Here is a 21,341-nt window from a genome sequence, read left to right as displayed (position 1 = left end):
GATCCATGCTTTACTTTGTGAAGGAATTATCACTTTAGCATGAGAGATTATATGTTGGTATTGTTGTTATGATCATGATCATGATGCATGCATGTTCGTATCTTGTTTTGTCAACACCTCTCTCCCTAAACATGTGGACATATTTATTGAGCTAGGCTTTCGCTTGAGGAAAAGCGAGGTCTAAGCTTGGGGGAGTTGATACATCCATTTTGCATCATGTTTTCATGTTGATATTTATCGCTTCTTGGGCTGTTATTTCACTTCACGGTACAATTCTTATGCCGCCTTTTCTCTCTTATTTTGCAAGGTTTACATGAAGAGGGAGAATGCCGGCAGCTGGAATTCTGGCCTGAAAAAGGAGCAAAGTTGAGATACTTATTCTGCGCAACTCCAAACGCCGTAAAAATCAACGAGGATTTTTTTCCGGATTTATACAAAATACTGGGCCGAAGAAGCACCAGATGGGCGCCAGCAGGTGGCCACAAGCCTGCTTGGCGCAGCCACCCCCTGGTCGCGCCCAGGGGGCTTGTGGGCAGCCTGCTGGCCCACTGGCCCCCCTCTTCTGCTATATGAAGGGTTTCGGCCAGAAAAAAAATCAAGGAGGAGCTTTTACGTGGATTCGCCGCCGCAACGAGGCGGAACTTGAGAAGAACCAATCTAGAGCTCCGACAGGACGATCCTACCAGGGAAACTTCCCTCCCGGAGGGGGAAATCATCGCCATCGTCATCACCAACACTCATCTCATTGGATGGGACTCATCACCATCAACATCTTCATCAGCACCATCTCATCTCCAAACCCTAGTTCATCACTTGTAACCAATCTCCGTCTCGCGACTCCGATTGGTACTTGTAAGGTTGCTAGTAGTGTTGATTACTCTTTGTAGTTGATGCTAGTTGGATTACTTGGTGGAACAATTTATGTTCAGATCCTTGATGCTACTCATTACCTCTCTGGTCATGAATATGATTATGCTTTGTGAGAAGTTACTTTTGTTCCCGAGGACATGGGATAAGTCATGCTAATAATAGTCATGTGAATTTGGTATTCGTTCGGTATTTTGATGTGTTGCATGTTGTTTTTCCTCTAGTGGTGTTATGTGAACGTTGACTACATAACACTTCACCATTATTTGGGCCTAGAGGAAGGCAATGGGAAGTAGTAAGTAGATGATGGGTTGCTAGAGTCACAGAAGCTTAAACCCTAGTTTATGCGTTTGGATCCACTAGTTTAATGCTATGATTAGACTTTGTCTTAATTCTTCTTTCGTAGTTGCGGATGCTTGCGAGAGGGGTTAATCATAAGTGGTATGCTTGTCCAAGTAAGGGCAGTACCCAAGCGCCAATCCACCCACTTATCGAACTATCAAAGTAACGAACGCGAATCATATGAACATGATGAAAACTAGCATGACAGAAATTCCCGTGTGTCCTCGAGAGCTTTTTTCCTCCTATAAGACTTTGTCCAGGCTTGTCCCTTGCTACAAAAGGGATTGGGCCACTTTTCTGCACCGTTGCTACTTTTGTTACTTGTTGCTTGCTACGAGTCATCTCACCACACAATCACTTGTTACCGACAATTTCAGTGCCTGCGGATTTTACCTTGCTGAAAACCACTTGTCAGATCCTTCTGCTCCTCGTTGGGTTCGACACTCTTACTTATCGAAAGGACTACGATTGATCCCCTATACTTGTGGGTCATCAGGCGACGGGTCGATTTGGTTTCACTCATCGACGGGCGAGCGTTTGCAGATGGCCTCGCGGAGAGCTATGCCGGCTCCATGGTGGCGTGTTCTGCGTGGAGCTTGGTTGGAGGGATGGGTGGCCTCGATGCGGCCATGTCACCTATCGCCGTCAAGGGGGGTGCCGGTCCGGATTCGTCCGCTCCCCTTTCTTCCCCGTTCCTCTGCCGTGGGTGGGTTGCGCAATTCTCCCAGCGGAGCATCTGCGGGTGGATCTGTCTGTGGAGGGCCGTCGGTTGATCCAAAGCCGGGGCCTTTGTGTAGGTCTCGGGGTTTTTTGGTTGCCGGGCGACGGCCCTGGTGGCAGCAAGCACGGTGTTTGCGGGCGGAGCGGGCATTTGAGGTGCGGGTGAGCAATCATGGCCTCTCGGGGAGCGTGGTTGCGTGTGGTTGACGGAGTTAGGGTGCGATGGTGGGGTGTGAGCGTCGTGGTATACCACTTGCCGAGTCCTTTGACTGGCCAACGGTGGCGGCGGCCGTTGACGTCGTACCCTTCGTGAAGGCTCCGTCGCGATGCTCCCCTTTTGTTGTCTTGCTCCGGGTGAAAACCTGATCTTCGCGGATCGAGCGGTGGCGGCTATCCTTGGTCGTACCCCTTCTTGGAGTCATCGCTTTGGAGGCCTAGCTTCGTTGTGTCTGGTTCACCTCTCTATTGTTCGCGGTGGGGTGGTGTGTTGGTGTGCGATTCCTTTGTATCTTGCCTTGGGTGTGTGTGTTGTGTGCGTTGTTCGGTCTCTTGGATGTATTCACTAATGTTTGCTTTATAATATAAAATGGGGTGAAATCCTTTTTCGGTAAACACCATCAAATTTCTCACGGGCATCACGCATCACGCATTGAGAAGACTGCAAAAGTTCAGAATATGAACATGCTACTTTTCTATGTTTGGCTCACCTCCAACTATTTTTGTTACCTGAAATTACTTGCTAAGAGCATCTACAATCAAACTAAGCAAATGCAGCTCCAAACATCCATGGGCAGCGCCAATACACCCCTTAGTTGTCTTCCCTGACAACCACACTCCTCGTATGTGAGCCACATATTCATACAAGTCATGCATGTCCATTATATAGTATGCATTCATCTGACATTCAACAATCTATCAAAGCAAAGTAAACCAAAAGCCAACACAAGAGAAAATAAAAATCAATAGACAAAGATAGGTGATACACGAATGAACGAATCAAGTGTTTTATTGCGCTCATCGTTCTCCTTCTTCATTTTGAACCACTTTTTCGTTCGGCATCCAAAAGGCTAGTGTCTTGCAACATGATCCTACAATCTTCAGTGTCCCATGCAAGCCTCAACCTCTCTCTCTTGAGCTCTTATCCTTGAATTATTGCTGCCTTTTCAAGATCCCATTTGCAAATTTATTTTTCTTCTTCGTGTCAATCGTCTCTCTCTCAATGCTCAACTTATCTTTGTCCCTCTTCCGATTGAACTCCGATATCTCCCTTTGCACAACCAAGAAGATCTTGTACCTCTCCTCCTTCTTGGTGGAAAAAATGCATGTACATGTGACGGACACTTTGCTTCCGACGTGATCACTCACGACCCTCTCCTTCTCCCACTTGTTTCTCATCAGTGGCGGACCTAGGATCTAATTACTAGGCATGCCAAAAATCAATGCATAGGTAAATGTTTTAAATAAATTACACAAAATTAGCATGATTGGACCTAAAGGTCATAGTAAATCCAACAAATAATCAAAAAACAAGGTTAAATATAATATGTAAAATATTTTACGTTTTGTTGGAGGTGCCATGGCACCCACGGCAACCCCTAAATTCACCCTTGTTTCCCATCGCCTGCTAGTTCCTCTTTTATTACGGTCGCTTGTACGTTTGACCCTCCACTTTGCTCCCTTTATCATCCAATCCAATAGATTCATGAGAGTATCATTTTCTTCATGTTCTTGGTGCCGCCTTTGAGCTCTTCAAGGACAATTTGCCACTTTGATTTCCCATTCAATTTGAATCAACAATGAACAAAGTGAATGCCCTACCCTCAGTTTGGTTGTTCAAACACGCCGCCAACCCCGACTAGTATAACAAAAAGTCAATCAAAACAATGCAACAACTGAAGTCAAAGACAAATGATGGTAATGTAAAGCAAGTAAAACCTACATGGCTTTGGACTCCAATATCAATTTGGTTCCAGCTAATTGCTACCTCTTGAGCTTGCGTTGGTTTTTCCCTTGAAGAGGAAAGGGTGATGCAGCACAGTAGCAGTAAGTATTTCCCTCAGTTTGAAAACCAAGGTATCAATCCACTAGGAGTATCAGGGCAAGACTCCACAGTACCTGCGCAAAAACAAACAAACTTGCACCCAACGGTATAAAGGGGTTGTCAATCCCTTCACGATTAAATGTCAGGTGAGATCTGAAGGCGGAAAGTGCAACAAAGTAAAAGTGTAGAGCTGAAAATATGATGTGAAGTAGACCCGGGGGCCATAGTGTTCACTAGAGGCTTCTCTCAAAATAACAAATATTACGGTGGGTGAATGAATTACTGTCGAGCAACTGATAGAACCGCGCAAAGTCATGGCGATATCTAAGGCAATGATCATACATATAGGCATCACGTCCGAGACAAGTAGACCGATACTTTCTGCATCTACAACTATTACTCCACACATCGACCGCTATCCAGCATGCATCTAGTGTATTGAGTTCATAACAAACGGAGTAACGCCTTAAGCAAGATGACATGATGTAGAGGGGTAAATTCATGCAATAGATATAAACCCCATCTTTTTACCCTTGATGGCAACAACTCGATACGTGCCTCACTACCCCTTCTGTCACTGGGTGAGGACACCGCACGGTATGAACCCAAAACCAAGCACTTTTCCCATTGCAAGAATTATAGATCAAGTTGGCCAAACGAAACCCACAAATCGAAGAGAATTACAAGGATACGAAATCATGCATATAAGAGATCAGAGGAAACTCAAATACATTCATAGATAATCTGATCATAAATTCACAATTCATCGAATCTCGACAAACACACCGCAAAATAAGATTACATCGGATAGATCTTCATGAAGATCATGGAGAACTTTGTATTGAAGATCCAAAAGAGAGAAGAAGCCATCTAGCTACTCGCTATGGACCCGAAGGTCTGTGGTGAACTACTCACGCATCATCGGAGAGGCAATGGTGTTGATGGAGAAGCCCTCCGTGTCCGAATCCCCCCTCCGACAGGGCATCAGAACGTGCCCCACGTGGGATCTTGCGAAGACAGAAGCTTGCGGCGGCGGAAAAGTATTTTCGTGGCTCTCTCTGGCGTTTTTAGATTTTTGGAGAATTTATAGGCGGAAGAACTAGGGCAGGGGAGCCATAGGGGGCCCACAAGCCTGCCAGGCCCGCCCCCCTAGGCCGGGCCTGGGTGGCTTATGACCTCCTCCGAGGTGCCCTGCCTTGGTTCTCAAGTTTCCTGCGTGTCTTCTGTTATGGAAAAAATCATTCCGCAGGTTTTATTCTGTTTGGACTTCGTTTAATATTCTCCTCTGAAAAAGGTCAAAAACACACGAAAAACAGGAACTGGCACTTGGCACTGAGTTAATAGGTTAGTCCCAAAAAAATATAAAATGCATACAAAACATCCAAAGTTGACAAGATAATAGCATGGAACCATCAAAAGTTATAGATACGTTGGAGACGTATCACTAATCACTTGTGTATGGTTTCCGAAAAACTTGTTGACGCTGTCTTGGATGGTGGACCATCTATCTTGGAGCAACCCCTCGTTGTTGGTGGTATGGATAGAGTTCGACTTCACATAATGCTTTCACTCGTGGTAGAATTTGTATTTTTTTACCAATATTTGATGTCCTTTTGCTTGGTTCCACAAAATTGAATCCATGCTTTTGACCAACCAAGATTCACACGACAACACATCTAAACTTGTGAATGCCCGACCTCTTGGCATTTCCCTTTCCATTTGTGTCTCTATGTTTGTTGGCAGTTCTACTCAGTGAATATTTGTATGTTCGTATTTTTACATTTCAAAAGTGGCGGACTTATGATATATATTACATGTAATGTTGGTGTTATGAGATTGTAAGTTTTAATAATATGAGAGTATAAACTCATGTTTACTCTAAATTTCTTGCTAGTTTATGATAAAAGGTATAATTGTGTAGATTGGACTTATGTCTTGTTAGTTGTGTGAATATTTATCTTGAATAATTAACACATTCCTTACACTTGATTTTACGAGCTCTGAAACATGTAAATCTCAGCACACAATAATGTAATAATTGAGGTTTTGAAGTCCCATAAATGTGTTTTCTAATTCATGGTGGCTTGTGTCGTTAGTTGTATGGCGCAAATTTTTGATTGAGTCCGAATTGCAGACTAATAAACACGACAAGAATGTGTGTCATAGTTTGTATGGACAAAAAATTGATTGATACCGAATTGAAAACCAGTCCATTATCAAATACACGGTCCCTCTTCTCTTATTGTTCTAGTTGTGGGTTCTTTTATTAACATGCATACCCCTTTTGCATAAATAAAAATATTGCTCGTTATCCCTAGATTTTATGTATGTGTTAAAATCACCTGAAAATGTTTTTTCATAATTTTTTTATATTACCATACAGTGAGTGCTGGTGTGTTTTGGTGCAACTTACTAAATCAATCACTCTCAAATGTTTTATCTCACCAATATGTAATTCAGTCCATCTATATGATTTGTTTGTGTAAGAACATTACCAACATTTTCCTAAGGCTATGTGCAAACACACAACCATCATTCCTTCCCTACAAACGACTCCAACTTTTCTTAAGTAGATATAAGAATGATCAATGCATGCAAAACAAATTATTAAAGGCCCACTAACCCAAAACGTAAAAAAAATACATGCTTCAGTGTTGGAAGAAAAGATTAATTAGAAAGGGAAGAATCCTACACCAATTGGCTACATTTCATTGCTCTAGGTGATCGATTCATTTGAGCTGCCTAAACAGGACAAAAGAATTATTTTTCGTACATACATGCTACCCTTCTGTATTTGGCTGTCTCCAACTGTTTTTCTCATGACATCTCAAATTACTTGCTATCTAGAACTGAATCCACTTTCTCGAGAACATGATATTTTCGCTGCAATATATTTCAAGGTATTTAGTTTGGTGAACTAAATATATATGCTAAGAATTTCAAAGAGTAAATTGCACCAAAACTACAAAATCACTGGCTTTTAATGAATAATCTAGCCTATTGGGAGTAATCTCAAATGTTTCTAGCTGACTAGTTGTAATTCACTCCCATAAATATGATTTGTTTGGGACTGCAATAGCGATAGCCATAAATATGAATTTTATAGCAAGGTCTTCAAACACAGACGGCAATTTTGCCGTGTTTACTTGAAGAAACTGCCATGTTCCTGCAAAACGTTCGCAGATCCCATCCTTCACAGAAACCGTTCACTGAATCGCATTACCTTTCGTTTGTGGTGTGTATGAACAATGAACATTTGCCTAGATTTTCCTAAGGCTACGTGCTAGCCCACAACCACCATTCCTTGCCTCCAAACGACTCCAGCTTTTCTTAAGCGGATACAAGAATGATGATGATGAAGGGAGGCGGATAAATCTATTGAAGGCCCACTAATCCAAATCGTAGAAAAGTAGGAGTATAATACTCGTACGAGGCAGGATCGCACGAGTAGAGTAGAGTAGTGTGTGATACTTCAGAAAAAAAGATTAATTAGAAGAGGGGAAGAATCCAACACCAATTGGCCACATTATGATTGTATCCTTGCACAATCTCCCGGCACACGTATAAATGACAAGCAGCCATGGACGCCATGGGCCTCTCGCGTGCTGACAAACCCACACTTATAAGCCACGGACAACACGCCGCCTCCTCCTCCTCCTCCTCAGCCGAGGCATCCACGCAGCAGCCGACCCGAGAGCAGAGCAGAACAGAGCAGAGCGAGGAGAGAGAGAATAAGAGATTGATCCATGTCTTCGGCATCGGTTCCGCCGCCGCCGGTGCCGGAGCGGAGGGCGCCGTTGGTGGTGCCGATGGTGCCGCGGTTGGCTGAGGAGGGAGGAGGTGGGAGTGGCGACGACGCGCGCGGGAGCATGGCGGGGATATCGCCGAGCATCCTTATCATCGCCGTAATCGTGGTGGTGATGCTTCTGGCGTCCATCTCCATCCACTACTTCATCCGCAGCCTCTGCCGCCGCTCCCCTTCCTCCTCCTCCTCCTCGGGGCCCTCCGCGCCGCCGCTCCCGCTCGTGGCGGTCCGCAGCTCCGCGGTGGCCCCGGCGGCGGCGGCGGCCGACCAGGGGAAGGAGGCGGCCGCGGAGAGGGAGCGGCTCATCGGGCGGCTGCCGCTCTTCACGCTCGCGTCGTCCCTCGCCGCGCTGCCCAGGTCGTCCAGGGACTGCGCCGTGTGCCAGTGCGTGTTCTGCGGCGACGACGAGCTCCGCCTCCTGCCGGCGTGCCGCCACGCCTTCCACTCCGGCTGCGTCGACCCGTGGCTCCGCGCCAACCCCTCGTGCCCGCTCTGCCGCGCCTCCATCGCGCTCCCGTACCCGCCGCTCCCCGAGCTCCTCCGCGTCGAGCTCGGCAGCGTCAGCAGCCGCCGCTCCACCTCCTCCTCCTCCTCCTCCGCGGCCGTCGCCGCAGCGCCGCCAGAGGGAGCCCGCGCCTACCCGCTCCCCAACTCCAGCACCAACACGGAGTACCTCGTGGAGGAGGACCTCCAGGTCGTCCTCAAGCCGCCCAGCGCCGCCAACCCGGCGCCGGCGCCGCCTCCCTCGGCACGAATTACCGGCGAGCCGAGCCAGCAGCTGGCTGCCGCGGGGGAGCGCGGGCTGTCGTCGTCGTTCAGGTCGGTGGGGCGTTCGAGCAGCAGGTGGAGCAACCGGTGGAGCAGCCGCTGGAGCAGCGGGCGGTGGAGCAGCCGGTACGACGCCGGGAGCGTGACGGCCGCCGCCACGGCCGAGTGGTGGTGGGACATGGACGGCGGGGTCGCGCCAGCGTCGCGCCGCGCCGAGTCCGAGGACGGCAGCGCCTTCTACGGGTTCGTGCGGTGGCTGACGGGAGCATACTAGCCACTCCAGCAAACAGCGCGTTCCAACGGCGGGAACAGGCTCCAGCCTCCGGCGCCGGCCGGAGCCCCGGCAGGCGATGCGGATGCCATGCAGTGTAGTAGTAATCTCGAAACTGCCCCGAAACCGGATGGATTCTGATGCCGTTGCCGCACTCCCCGCCCGCCTCTGCTTTCGGGCATCGACGACCTTCTCTCTCTTAGGTTTCTTTTTGGGGGAGGGGGTGCCGTACGGATTACAAAACTGGCTCCGAATTGGAGAATGTCGGCGGGAAGGCTGAGGAATTCGCTCGGGGACTTTGAGGCGAACCTCCCTCTCTTCCTTCCTTCCTTGCTTGCTTGCATGGTGATGGTGCACGCATCGGTGAAACCAAACGAAAGTTCCACATCTTCCCAAGCTTTCAAGTTTCACCTTACCACCCCTATATTCTATTCTAGTGCTGCATCATTTTGATAGTAGTACGAGTTGTACTCCTGCTAGCCAGGTTTGTAATTTTCATCCCATTGGCCACTGTGGTGGATTGCAAGGCCAGTGAAGTGATGAAGAGAGGGATTCTCTGTCTCATGTGTGCGACAGTGTGAGACTGTGTGCATCGTAGCGTGCGTGGTACAGGAAGCTAGGGGACAGCGGTAAGCTTTGAGGCAGGACACGCAAAGAAAGCATTTGAGTGGTGTGTGTAGAGAGTGCACATGGACGTGGATGTGTGGTGTTGTTGGGATATGATATGGGTGCAGATTCCTGGTCCATGCCATGCAGCATGAGCATGAGCGTGAGATCGAGAACTCGGCTCCGCTTGGGAGTTGGAAAAAGGACTTGGCTGTCCCATTTGGACAAGCAATCATCTCCTACTACCATCATCTACTACTCCTAGTAGCTAGCTTGAGTAAATTGGGGTACTGGTATTATCTACTGTTAGTTCAAAGTGATCATTTTTGTTGAACCAGTTCGAGCGAGTGATCATGTCATATCTGCATGCATAAAGCGGGTGATGGGTGGCTCTGGACTGGACAAGCTTTGCTTTGACTGTACCCCTGCACTGACTTGACCTGTCTCCCTGCCTTGTCTATCTTCTTCTTCCTCATCCATACCATCCAAATGGATGCACCACAGCATTTGCTTGCACTGAAGACAAGCCTGGTTTACGGTGAGTTGTCCTTGTGGAAAAAACAGTGCGCTTGGCCTCTTGCCTGGTTTACGGTGAGTTCTAGCGCAGTTTTTGAGGCCAACTACGATGCCAAACTACAACGACAAACGCACGTCCGTTTTATCCGGACTTTATCCATCCATAGATAGATACTAGCAAAAAGCTCGTGCGTTGCAACGGAAGAAAAAAATATGCGCTAGTCAAATAAATATGACATATGTAAAGGAAGTCGGGGCGTCATGCAGTCGTTATCGAAGAGATTAAAAGCAGAACAAGTAACTTCTATTGTAATTTTTCTGAAAGTCGTTTAGCCAATAAGGATGCTCATAAGTTAGCTAGATTTTCCTTCTCGTTAGTTCATGATCGTCATATATGGCTTTTGCAACCCCGTTACTCAAATGTAATCTCACTTTTTGTGCTTTTTGATGAATAAAAAGTTGGTTTACCCCTAAAGAAAACTTCTCCTCATCTTTTTCTTAAAAAAAGTCCTCCTTATCTCTTCACTTTGTTCTTACTGGTTCCTCATTTCAATGATGGCCGCCCCATCTCTTCCATTCCTTGTGTAGCCACCTTCTCGCCTGCGTTTTGTCAGCCACACCACCTTCGTCGCGCTATCCCCGACGAGGGGAGGAGGAGGGGGGAGGGGAGGGGGGAGGAGGAGGGGCGACGCGCAAGCCCATTCTCGCATCAGGGAGGGAAGGAGGAGGGCGACCGGAGTGAAGCCGCCGCGCTATCCTCAGTGAGGGGAGGAGGAGGAGGGGCGGCGCGCAGGCCCATTCTCGCATCAGCGATGGGAGGAGGAGGAGGAGGGGCGGCCGGAGCGAAGCCGTCACGCTATCCTGGATGAGGGGAGGAGGAGGAGGGGGAGGGGAGGGAGGGAGGAGGAGGAGGAGGAGGGGCGGCGGAGCACCGACTTCCTTCTGCCTTGACACCGCCGACGACCTGCGCCCGAAGCTCCCGCGAGTACGGCGTGCTTGAGCCCGTCGTGCAGGGAGGGGTGATTCTGTAAAAGTGAAACATTTTTCAACTTAATAAAGGACTGCAAATGATTGCGGGTTGATTTAGAAGAAACGAAAGGGTGTTTTCGCAAAAATGCCACGACGGACGACGAGAAAATGTATTTCCTTTATTATTAGAGAGAGATAACAATGGGACGACGTATGGATGTTTTCTTGATGCGTTGGCCATTGCGTCGAACGCGTGGCCGCATCTTTTCTGCATGTATACATTATATTCACATTTGTTTTAAAATTTTAACCATAATATTTTGTTAGAACATCTCCAGCTGTTCGCCCCCATATGTGTGAAATAGCACAGTCTTGGAGCGCGCCGGCAAAAACAATCGGCAGAGGGGGCAGGGGGGGTCTCGGGTTCCCAGTCGGCCCTCCAAAGATCGCACCAACTGTTTCTGAGAAAAACAAACTCAACCCAAATTCGATCAAAATTGACTCAAGTTGGAAGGAAATTCATAGTTTTTATTAAAACTAGCAAAAGAGCCCGTGCGTTGCAAAGGAAGAGAAAATAACACACGCTCTAAACGTAATATATTTTCACATGACATCACATTTGTGTTGCCGACGATGGCTTTAGTGCTCACACAATGAAAACGCGTTTGAATGTACAGTCACCCGGAATAAGATAAAAAATATGTTGTTTCTCCCCACGAGGTTTTTCAAAGGTGAGCATGTGTCGTTAACGATGTTTTCTTTCATCTCAATTTGGTTTTATTTTAATGGATGTTTATTGCAATTTGTATCGTCATCGTAAAGAGAGAAAAAAAGAACCATACACTACAGATTAAGTTTGCATAAAAAAATATATTTAAGAAGTATTCAATAGCTGAAAATAACATCCTATTTAGATTGTACATATCTTTTTAATCAAATTTCATATATAACATATTAAAATCGGAGTTACGGTTTAAAAGATATGGATAATTTTGTTTTAGATTAAATTTGAATTGATTAACTGAAAGTTAGGATTTTTTTGTTGAAATACGGAGTGCGGGTTGATTACGTGAAACATCAGGGGGTTTTCTGAACAATGCAAAAAACGATTCGTTTTTTGCCTTAAATCCGGACTGCGGGTTGATTTCAGGAAACTTCGGGGGCTTTTTTTGTAAAAGTGGCACAACGAAACATTTTCCCCACTTAATAAAGGACTGTGGATTGATTAACTGAAAATAGAGGGACTTTATCGTAAAAATGCCACGACGGACGACCAGAAACCGTATTTGCTTTATTATTAAGGAGAGATTTATACAAAAGTAAAATAAAAACATAATTAAACTAAGTCGCCGCCCGTCGCTGTCGCCCACGCCGCAACCTTCTACATGTCGAGAAGCTTGTAGAAATTGGTGTAGTCACCGCCGCCGTCCTCGTTCTGCGCTCCGACGCCGTCCTTGCTGCATCCCTGCCCTAGGTCGCGTGGTGAACGGGGTTAGAAGGCCCCGGCGCCTCCTCGTCGCTGTCGTCGAGGATGACGCCGCCGCCCTCCTCTCGGCCGCGGCGCCCGGGCGAGGATCTCCTTAAGGGAGAGGCGCTGGCGCTCCATCTCCTCCGGGACATGGTTGTCCCACGCCCATTTGAGGACGGTCTCGTCGGCTGCGGCCATGGCCAGGTGCTCCTGCTTGACGGGGCGGAGTCCTGGCTCCGTCTTCGGCTTGACGAGGCGGGAGGAGGCGTCAGGTTCGTTGATGACAATGCCGCCACTGCGTGTGCGCCGCCTAAACGGCATCTCCTACGGCTCCGACTTGATGGGGAGGAGCGTCGGCGACCCGGAGGAGCGGGAGCGGGAGCTGGACGAGGAGGACGACCTTGTCTCCATCCGCCACGGCGTCCAGGAGCTGTCGCGGCGGCGGGAGAAGGCGGGTGGCGGTGGGTACTCATACCGCGGCGAGTTGCCACCCTCGATGTGCTCAAGTAGTGGCGAAGGACCCGGTAGGACAAGGCTTGGTGACCGCCCTACGTTGATTTCGCTGGTGCAGGTTGCTTGCAAGGCAACGCATCGGCACAACAGCGTTGTCGGTGGCGAGTGATCAAAGTCCGCCCCTACCTTAACTTTTGTCCGTCCTTCGCCACTGTGCTCAAGTACGGCCTCCAATGTACGGTCGGGGACGCCCCACCATTGGCGGCTCCCCTCGGAGTTGTGGTGGCCGCGTGGTTCGACCCTGTTGGTGGCAGCGAGCTGGTGGGGGTCCCGACGTTCAAAGTACGCCATCCACAACGTATTGCTATCGGGTGTGTACCTCGGCAGGTTGCACGAGCTCTCCGACGGCAACAATCGGATGCATGCGTTCTCCGCCTGTCGGTCAGCTCTAGAGGGCGGTGGTGGCACCGGGACTCCGCCGGCGCTCAGCCTCCATGATCCCGGCACCCGCATGTCAAGTGGCCTCAGGTAGTCCGCCTCGTGGAGGTGACGGTGACGAAGCCATTGGCTGCCGCTCCGTCGTCGGGGAAGCGTTCGACCATTTTTTGGGAATAAAGAAGGAGAGGAGGCGCCGGTGACTAAGAAGAAGAGGAGAGGGCATCGTCGGCGAGAGAGTTGTGTGGCCACCGGCGGGGAGAGGGCACGTTATATAGCCGCGGGCTGGCGAGCATGCGGAGAGGCGGCGTGTGCACGCTGGCAGGAACGGACGGGACGTGCGTCGCCGTGACGCGTGTCGTCGTGCCTTCACTGCGCCGCCCTTCGCAGGAAGGTTGACCGATAGCGCATACTTTAAATTGATTCCCACGGGAAACGAGGCGATGAGGACGACGGTCGCATGTGCCACTCGCTGACTCGGCGTGCTCAGAGTTTTTCGCGTCAAAAATGTTTCTGTTGGCGCCCTCGAGCGATCTGGGTTCGGCCTGGGACCACAGGGGCCAATTTCGTCCCTAGCCGGCGAAAAACAGGCTCCTCAGGGCACGATTGGGCCGTTTTTCCCGCCGGCAAAAAAAATGGCCGGGGGAAGGAGGCTATTGGGGGGCACGACTAGAGATGCTCTTACATTGGAATACATTCATCAATTCTTCGGTAGAAAAGTAAGACCTATGAAAATAATAACTATAATTAAATATTTTAAAAGATATCCAACTTTGATAACTCATCCCATTAGTTGGTTTAATAGATTATTTATGCCTTCGTTGTTGATCTGCAGATTCTAAAGCTTGCACACTTCTTTCTTTTGATTCTAACAAAGTAGACGTCGCTTTTCCTCTAATCTCTTCTCTAGTCTCATCTCTAGCCTTAATTCTAGCAAGAAAGCATGGACATCTATCAAATTTAAGGCTATCAATAAATCGATGTATTTTTCTCCCCAAAACAAAAACTTGCATCCAACTTACTCATAAATTCGACCACACAATAATCTACTGAAATTGCGTTGAATCCGGTGAAGAACATACCAAAAGGGGCACATACCCCCTCTTTTTTGCACTTGAAGAACACCCACCAGGATGTTCCGGTGTGGTGGTAACGCGGCGCCCGATCTGCAGCGGGCTATCGTCACGCTATATGAACGACAACGATGAGCCGACGAGCAGCTGCGCGAGCGGCGAGCCCGGACGATGGCCGGACGTGTCTTTGCCGACGAACCGCTGAGAAATAGATTCGAACGGCTAGAGGCGGAGTCAACACATGCATGCGGCATGGAGACCCTATCGTGTTGTGCGGTATAGTATACGACAGTCCATGGCAAGACACACTCACCAGCGGTCGGATGCGTCAAATCCAACGGCTGGGTGTGCTAAATTCCGTCCAAGCAGATGTAGCATATAGCCGTCGACACACGAACTAGAGAGTGGGGCAAGAGATGCACAAATCCGACGGTCCTCCCATCGTCTTCCGGGCTGGACATCAAGGAGGCCGAGGATTTGATGGCGGCGGCTACGGCTGGGGTCGAAGGGGATGGTGGGGATGTAGGGGTGTGTAGGGAGGGGAAAAGGAAAAGGCCCAGGTGTGATCCCGACAGACATATCATGAAAGGACAAGGACACGCGTCGACGCTCGTATGTGCGTATTAGTTTTGACGCAAACACGACTCCGATTTGAATTAAAATAGGTCAAAAGCCAACAAATGTTTGTTTGCTTCCGTGTGTTAGACAGTTTCGACCGTTCATTTTGACAAAATGGATAGACCCAGACGATTTGAAGGTTTGCGTTGGAGTTGGCCTGAATGCGTTGGTTCATCTGATCTGCTATTGCGAGCTGCTGCTGATGCGGTCCATGCAATGCAAAGCAATGTCACTTTGACTTGATTGTTGTCGCAAGGGGGGCAAGCAAAAGCAAAAGGAGGCCTGTGGCTGTGGCCTGCCCCTGATTCTGGACTCGGCATGCAACTTCCTTTGCACTTTTCCATTCTTTTCTTTTCTCCTCCTCCTCCTCCTCCTCCTACTGGTGAGGGACGGACGGACGCAGTAGGCACGTACGTAGGTGCTGCTGCTGCTGCTAGCTCTTTTTAGCGATGTTTTGTTTGCTGGTTCGTGGATCGTGACCAGTGCTAGCGCTGGTCAAATATGTATTGCGTCGACTGATTGACTCCACGCGCAGGGCACCTAAGTACGGTGGATGCTGCCGTCGTGTGTACTCTCATCTTTTATGGGCCGGCCAGGCGACCAACGTGATGTACGGTGCGCTTCACCATCAACGGAGAAAGAAAAGACCGAGCTGAACCGGGCCTGTACTACGTTTGCTTTGCTGGTACTGCCGGTCAGCGCGCACAAGTGCAGTGCAGGGATGGTGTGAGCTTGCTGAATCAGAGCGAGAAAAGCTTGGTGCTGGTGCTGGAGCTGGACTGCTTGCTTGGCTGGGGGCTGGGGGAGCGCCTACCTGGCCATATATGTAACCTACAGCGAGGCACAGTAAAAACGATGCATATGCACTGTCAGACAGCGAGTTAAGTTGATTCAATCAACAGAGTAAAGTGGGAAATCAACTGCGGCCGCTGTGGACTTCACTCACTCAGTGGGATCGTTGGCTGGAGAAGGACAGTGATTTCTTTTTCCCCGGGCACACAACCGGCGGTAAAACACAAACGCAACCTAACAAAGAACCAAAACCCCCGCCCCACGCGTTCGTTGCCGCAAAGCGGCCATGCGTCATGCGTTACCGCACCCATGTATACGTATGTATAGATGGCCACTTGCATTGCGTCCTAGACATCCCATTACACGCAGACGGCACGCGGCGCCATCACCCACTCGACCGAAAATTTCATCCGAAGACCAAGGAGCTCATGAAATTTTTCTCTCCGGACGCGCGTTGATCCGTTCGAGTCGATCGTGATATACTCCCTCCGTTCCAATCAAGCTTAATACAACTTTGTATTAGAACTAGTATAAAACTTGCAGCTTGTGTTACGTGTGCTCGTCCCTAGGCCGTCGTCCGTCCAAAGTCGAGTCACCATCTGAATTGGACTGATCTGGCTAGCTACTTGGCGAGCGCAAGCGATTGGATGCTGCATGCATGCTTCCACCCTGCGTGTGCTTGGTCCCCAAGTTAATCAGATCACGGCCTGGGTTAATCTGGCTAGATGTTGACCGGAGATACGAAGGTTAACCTAACCCCATTAGTTTAGCACAACCATGATACTAACACACGCGAGCGGCTGAGAGTCTGTCAAGTGGAAACGCAACCGTGCATTGACGACAAGTCGCCTAGGTCGGCAGTTTCCACCTCAGCTAAGACCAGTGAACGCAAGGCTCTGTTTGACTGATAGCTAAGGCCTGTGCTAATACTAGTTTTTTTAGCACGGTTTTTATAGGCATTTTACTGATGTCATATATTTATTAATAAAAAAAGAGAGTGAGGCTATACTATCTTAGCTGTTTTCTTCGTCTCAGTTTACAAGTCCGGCACATTTATCTAGACCATTAATTTAATTAATTTAATGAAAGACATATATAACAAAAAATATATTATTAAAATTTTTAGATGTTATTTTTTAATGATATAATTTTTATGTTCAATAATATATTTATATAAATTAAATTGACGATATAGGTATACGTGCATGCCTTCTAAACTGGGACGGAAGGAGTAACATACGATCCTCACACATAATCATAGACAAAAAATGATTCAAACCTAATCATATACATTCATTATTTCAAATTATTAAATATAGATATAACTTATAAAAAACACCTCATAAAAACGATGCATATGCAGTGTTAGACAACGAGTTAATAAGTTCATTCAATCAACAAAGTAAAGTGGGAAATCGACTGTGGCCGCTGTCGACTTCAGTGGGATCGTTGGCTGGAGAAGGACAGTGATTTCTCCCCCCCCCCACGGAGCGGTAAAACGTGTTAAGAATAGATTATTTGCTTATTAATTAAGTTAATTAGGACTAAGTTAATTTTTAGATATGTTACTTAGTCCTCAAGCAACCATGCACTTTCTTGACTCTCCAGGAAACTATGAAATAACGTCCTTAAGTAACTTTAAATTTACTTGACTTCCAAATAACATGTGTATTTTTGTCCAGGTATAAATACCCCATTACTATCATTAATAAAGAGTAATAAATCATCTTTCATTCATCTCTTTAGTTTTTTACTTTTTTATTTCAAACACGTTATTACCACATAGACTCTACCGAGCATTTGGGTTGATGATGGCATGACCACAACAGTGAAGAAGGGACAACGGCGCGACAGTCCAGGAGATAAAAATGTGCAGCATTGGCAACCCTCGTGATGCAAGAAGCATAGCGGCAAAGTTACGTCCACACAACGCGAAGACGCTGACGTCTACCGAAGCGAGGAGCATGCATGCATTTGCTGCAGAAATCAATCAAAAGAAGGCTAAGTTGTTTTCTTTTCTTGTCATAAAGAATCTGCAGAGTGTGGCTCTTTAGAATCGAGAGCAATTTCTTTTTGCATGACATGAAGTCGGTCAGGAAAACATTATTGTAGGAATAGTAATTTGCTTGTCTTCTTTTGATTAGGAGTAAAATCAATGGTTTAATCATTGATGTTTTTTGCATGTATGCTTTCGTGAGAAAAATGCTTCCGCACATAATGAAATGGATGTATCTTTGCTTCATTTAGTTCGATTTTGGGAGACTACAGGAAGCATGACGGCCTTCCCGGTGCTTGAAGATGCGAGTACCGGTGGCAGTTCATGTTGTGGCGCGGTTTGGCTTCGAACTCCGAGCGCATGGCATTGTGGCGCCACGGCCTTCGGCCGGCGATGCCCTCAGGCAAACGCGACTCTTAGGATCTAGGCTGCACTATTTGGCGCACGACAGTGACGCCCTCCAACAACCTTTTGCATACAACACCACTTCTGTCTGCGGCACATAGCGTGGTTCCCTCGGCGTGCGGTGCAGCGATGTTCGCGTCCAACACCAGCAACAAACATCCGACACGCAACGATGGACTCATAAGCCACGACGCGACTATCACCCAGTATAAGCGTGACGACGCCCTCAGCCGTGTGGCGTGGCGTAGTTTTCTCCGGCCAACGGCTGGGGCACGTAGTGGCCCAGATTCATCGGCGGCGACGATAGTTACTTGATATCTTCATGCATTTCATAAATTGCATTCATATTCATTGCCTCAGTAATACTATTACAATAGAATGTTTTCTTACATTCCACATCCCATTCCTTAGGAATTTAAGACATCGTCATGTCTTTACTGTAAATATTTCCTATGACATGTGATTTAGGGACAACAGCTATAATTTTGCAATATAAATTATATTTCTTGCAAATGTGGACATACATTTAAACAAGAATGATATGTGTCGTACTTAATACGACTAACCTAAAATTTATTTGTAAATCACAAGGTATTGGTGCCATCTACTACATCATTTGCAGATTATCCATCACTACTCTGATGTCTACATCTTGTCATTTTCACAAGATGACTATCTTCAATGTGCTCTTTTAAATATTTATATTAATGTGACTACCTCAAATTTTATTTGTGAATCTTAAGGTATTGGTGGCATCTACTAATTTTTTTTTGCAGATTATCCACTATTACTATGAGGTCTACATCATGTCATCCTGACATATGACTACCAACAAAGTGATTTTTTAAATATAGTATAACATAAGGTAATAGAGATATGAACGTCTACTGACAAACGTCGGACTATGCTATACATTACTGCGAGATCTACACCATATTGGTGATTATCTTCAAAGTGTCATTCTATATCAATTGAGGTCTACATATATATAAGGCATCAGCCAAACAAAAATTTGCTCCTCTAAAGCATTTATTGTTGTTGTTCACTATTTTTTTACTTCTATAGTAAATATTGTTCTTGCACACTTTGCTTGAATATGTAATAGGAAACTACGGAATGCCGATCCGCTTGTCCCTCTAGCTCGTATTATAAAAAGTTGTATTTCTATGTAGCACAAGTGACTTACCATCCTACCAAGGACCCCTAGGATTTCCACACTCAATAAATTGAATCAATTTATGATATTTTCATATACGTATGATTACCTTCTATTACATTGGTTAAATACATGGCAATGAAGCCTACATCACTATTTCAAATTATTGTGTCGTCCATCCATCAAGATGGATCCCATAATTTATGGCAATGATTGAGTGTCTCAACACTTTCACAAGGTCCACATCACATCGTGGTTATACTTTAGTGACTAACCAATGTTAAGCAAGCAAGTCTATACATTTTGATAGTGACTCTGAAGTCACACACTTTCTCAAGAATGAAGTCCAAAACATTAGCAATAATTTCATCATATGTGTTGTATTGAAAGATAGATCCAGTTTCACCAAGGATCACCTTGGCCATGATTGTTCTCAAACAAATCATTTATTCATAGATGCCACTTACTCCTAGAAGTAAATTAAATAAATGCATTAGCATTTTGAAGTAACGCATGGCCGACATTTCCAAATACAGTAAATGCATGATTTGGTGGGAGTATTTATTGTAAGATGATTCATGACATCAGTCACTATATCCACATGTGGCATTTGTCGCCACTATAACTCCACCTTCGGAATATGTGTCATGACTATTCTCTTAATATCTAAGTATGTTTATATGTATTTCGTTTGTCACCAACGTCACTTAGTCACATAATGGACGAATATTTATTCGCCTTGAATATTTCCCTTAAGAGAAACATGCTCCCATGAGCACACCGCGAATGATCTCCCATTCGTTTTTCAAAGACCTCAAGTCTATCACAGCTCAGAATTTTGTCACTTAGTCAACTTCAAATTGAGATCACATGATCAAATATTTTCATATGCGGATCCCGTTGAAAAGCCCTTGATACACTTTAAATCCTCATATGATGGTATTACTGATGGGGAACGTTGCATGGGAAACAAAAAAATTCCTACGCACACGAAGACCTATCATGGTGATGTCCATCTACGAGAGGAGATTTGGATCTACGTACTCAAAGGACGTGGATGTCGCCTAGAGGGGGGGGGGGTGAATAGGCGCTTTAAAATAATTACGGTTTAGGCTTGAACAAATGCGGAATAAAACTAACGTTTAATTTGTCAAGAACAAAACCTACGACAACAAGGCTCACCTATGTGCACCAACAACTTATGCTAAGCAAGATAAACAACTAAGTGATAGAAAGATATATGACAATAAACAATATGGCTATCACAAAGTAAAGTGCATAAGTAAAGGGTTTGGGTAAGAGATAACCGAGGCACGCGGAGACGATGATGTATCCCGAAGTTCACACCCTTGCGGATGCTAATCTCCGTTGGAGCGGTGTGGATGCACAATGCTCCCCAAGATGCCACTAAGGCCACCGTAATCTCCTCACGCCCTCGCACAATGCAAGATGCCGTGATTCCACTAAGGGACCCTTGAGGGCGGTCACCGAACCCGTACAAATGGCAAACCTTGGGGGCGGTCACTGGTACCCGTACAGATTGCTCGGGGCAATCTCCACAACCTAATTGGAGACCCCAACACTTGCCCGGAGCTTTACACCACAATGATTGAGCTCCGAGACACCACCAAGCTTCTAGGACGCCAAAGCATCCATGAAGAACAATATCTAGGGTACTAAGTACCAAAGGTAATAAGCTTTTCAAACTTCACTTCCACGTATCACCGTAGAGAACTCAAACCGATGCAACTCATGCAATGGAAAGAACACACAAAGTGGTCAAGTCCCTCACACTCAAATCCCTCCACAACAACAAAAGCTATGGAGAAATATAAGAGGGAGAACAAGGAGGTCACAAAGAACTCCAAGATCTAGATCCAATGGGTTCCCCTCACATAGATGAGAAAGTGATTGGTGGAGATGTGGATCTAGATCTCCTCTATCTTTTTCCTCAAGAACAAGCAAGAATCATTGGAGAGATTGAGAGTTAGCAAGCTCTAAGAAGGTCAACAATGGAGGTAGAACATGAGCTCAACGGAT

At 46.8% G+C, this 21,341-nt stretch overlaps 1 protein-coding gene across 1 annotated transcript; it reads left to right on the top strand.

Annotated features, from left to right (window-relative positions):
- Positions 1-7,279: 7,279 nt before the first annotated feature.
- On the top strand, positions 7,280-9,493 carry LOC123411624 (E3 ubiquitin-protein ligase ATL4-like). Its single transcript, XM_045104591.1, has one exon. The coding sequence runs from the start codon at positions 7,717-7,719 to the stop codon at positions 8,815-8,817; it is 1,101 nt and encodes a 366-aa protein (XP_044960526.1). The 5' UTR covers positions 7,280-7,716; the 3' UTR covers positions 8,818-9,493.
- Positions 9,494-21,341: the final 11,848 nt, after the last annotated feature.

This window comes from Hordeum vulgare, chromosome 1H, assembly GCF_904849725.1.
Source record: "Hordeum vulgare subsp. vulgare chromosome 1H, MorexV3_pseudomolecules_assembly, whole genome shotgun sequence".
NCBI classification, from domain to species: Eukaryota; Viridiplantae; Streptophyta; class Magnoliopsida; order Poales; family Poaceae; genus Hordeum; species Hordeum vulgare.
The sequence above is the reverse complement of the archived record's forward strand: the minus strand, read 5'-3'. Positions and strand labels throughout refer to the sequence as shown.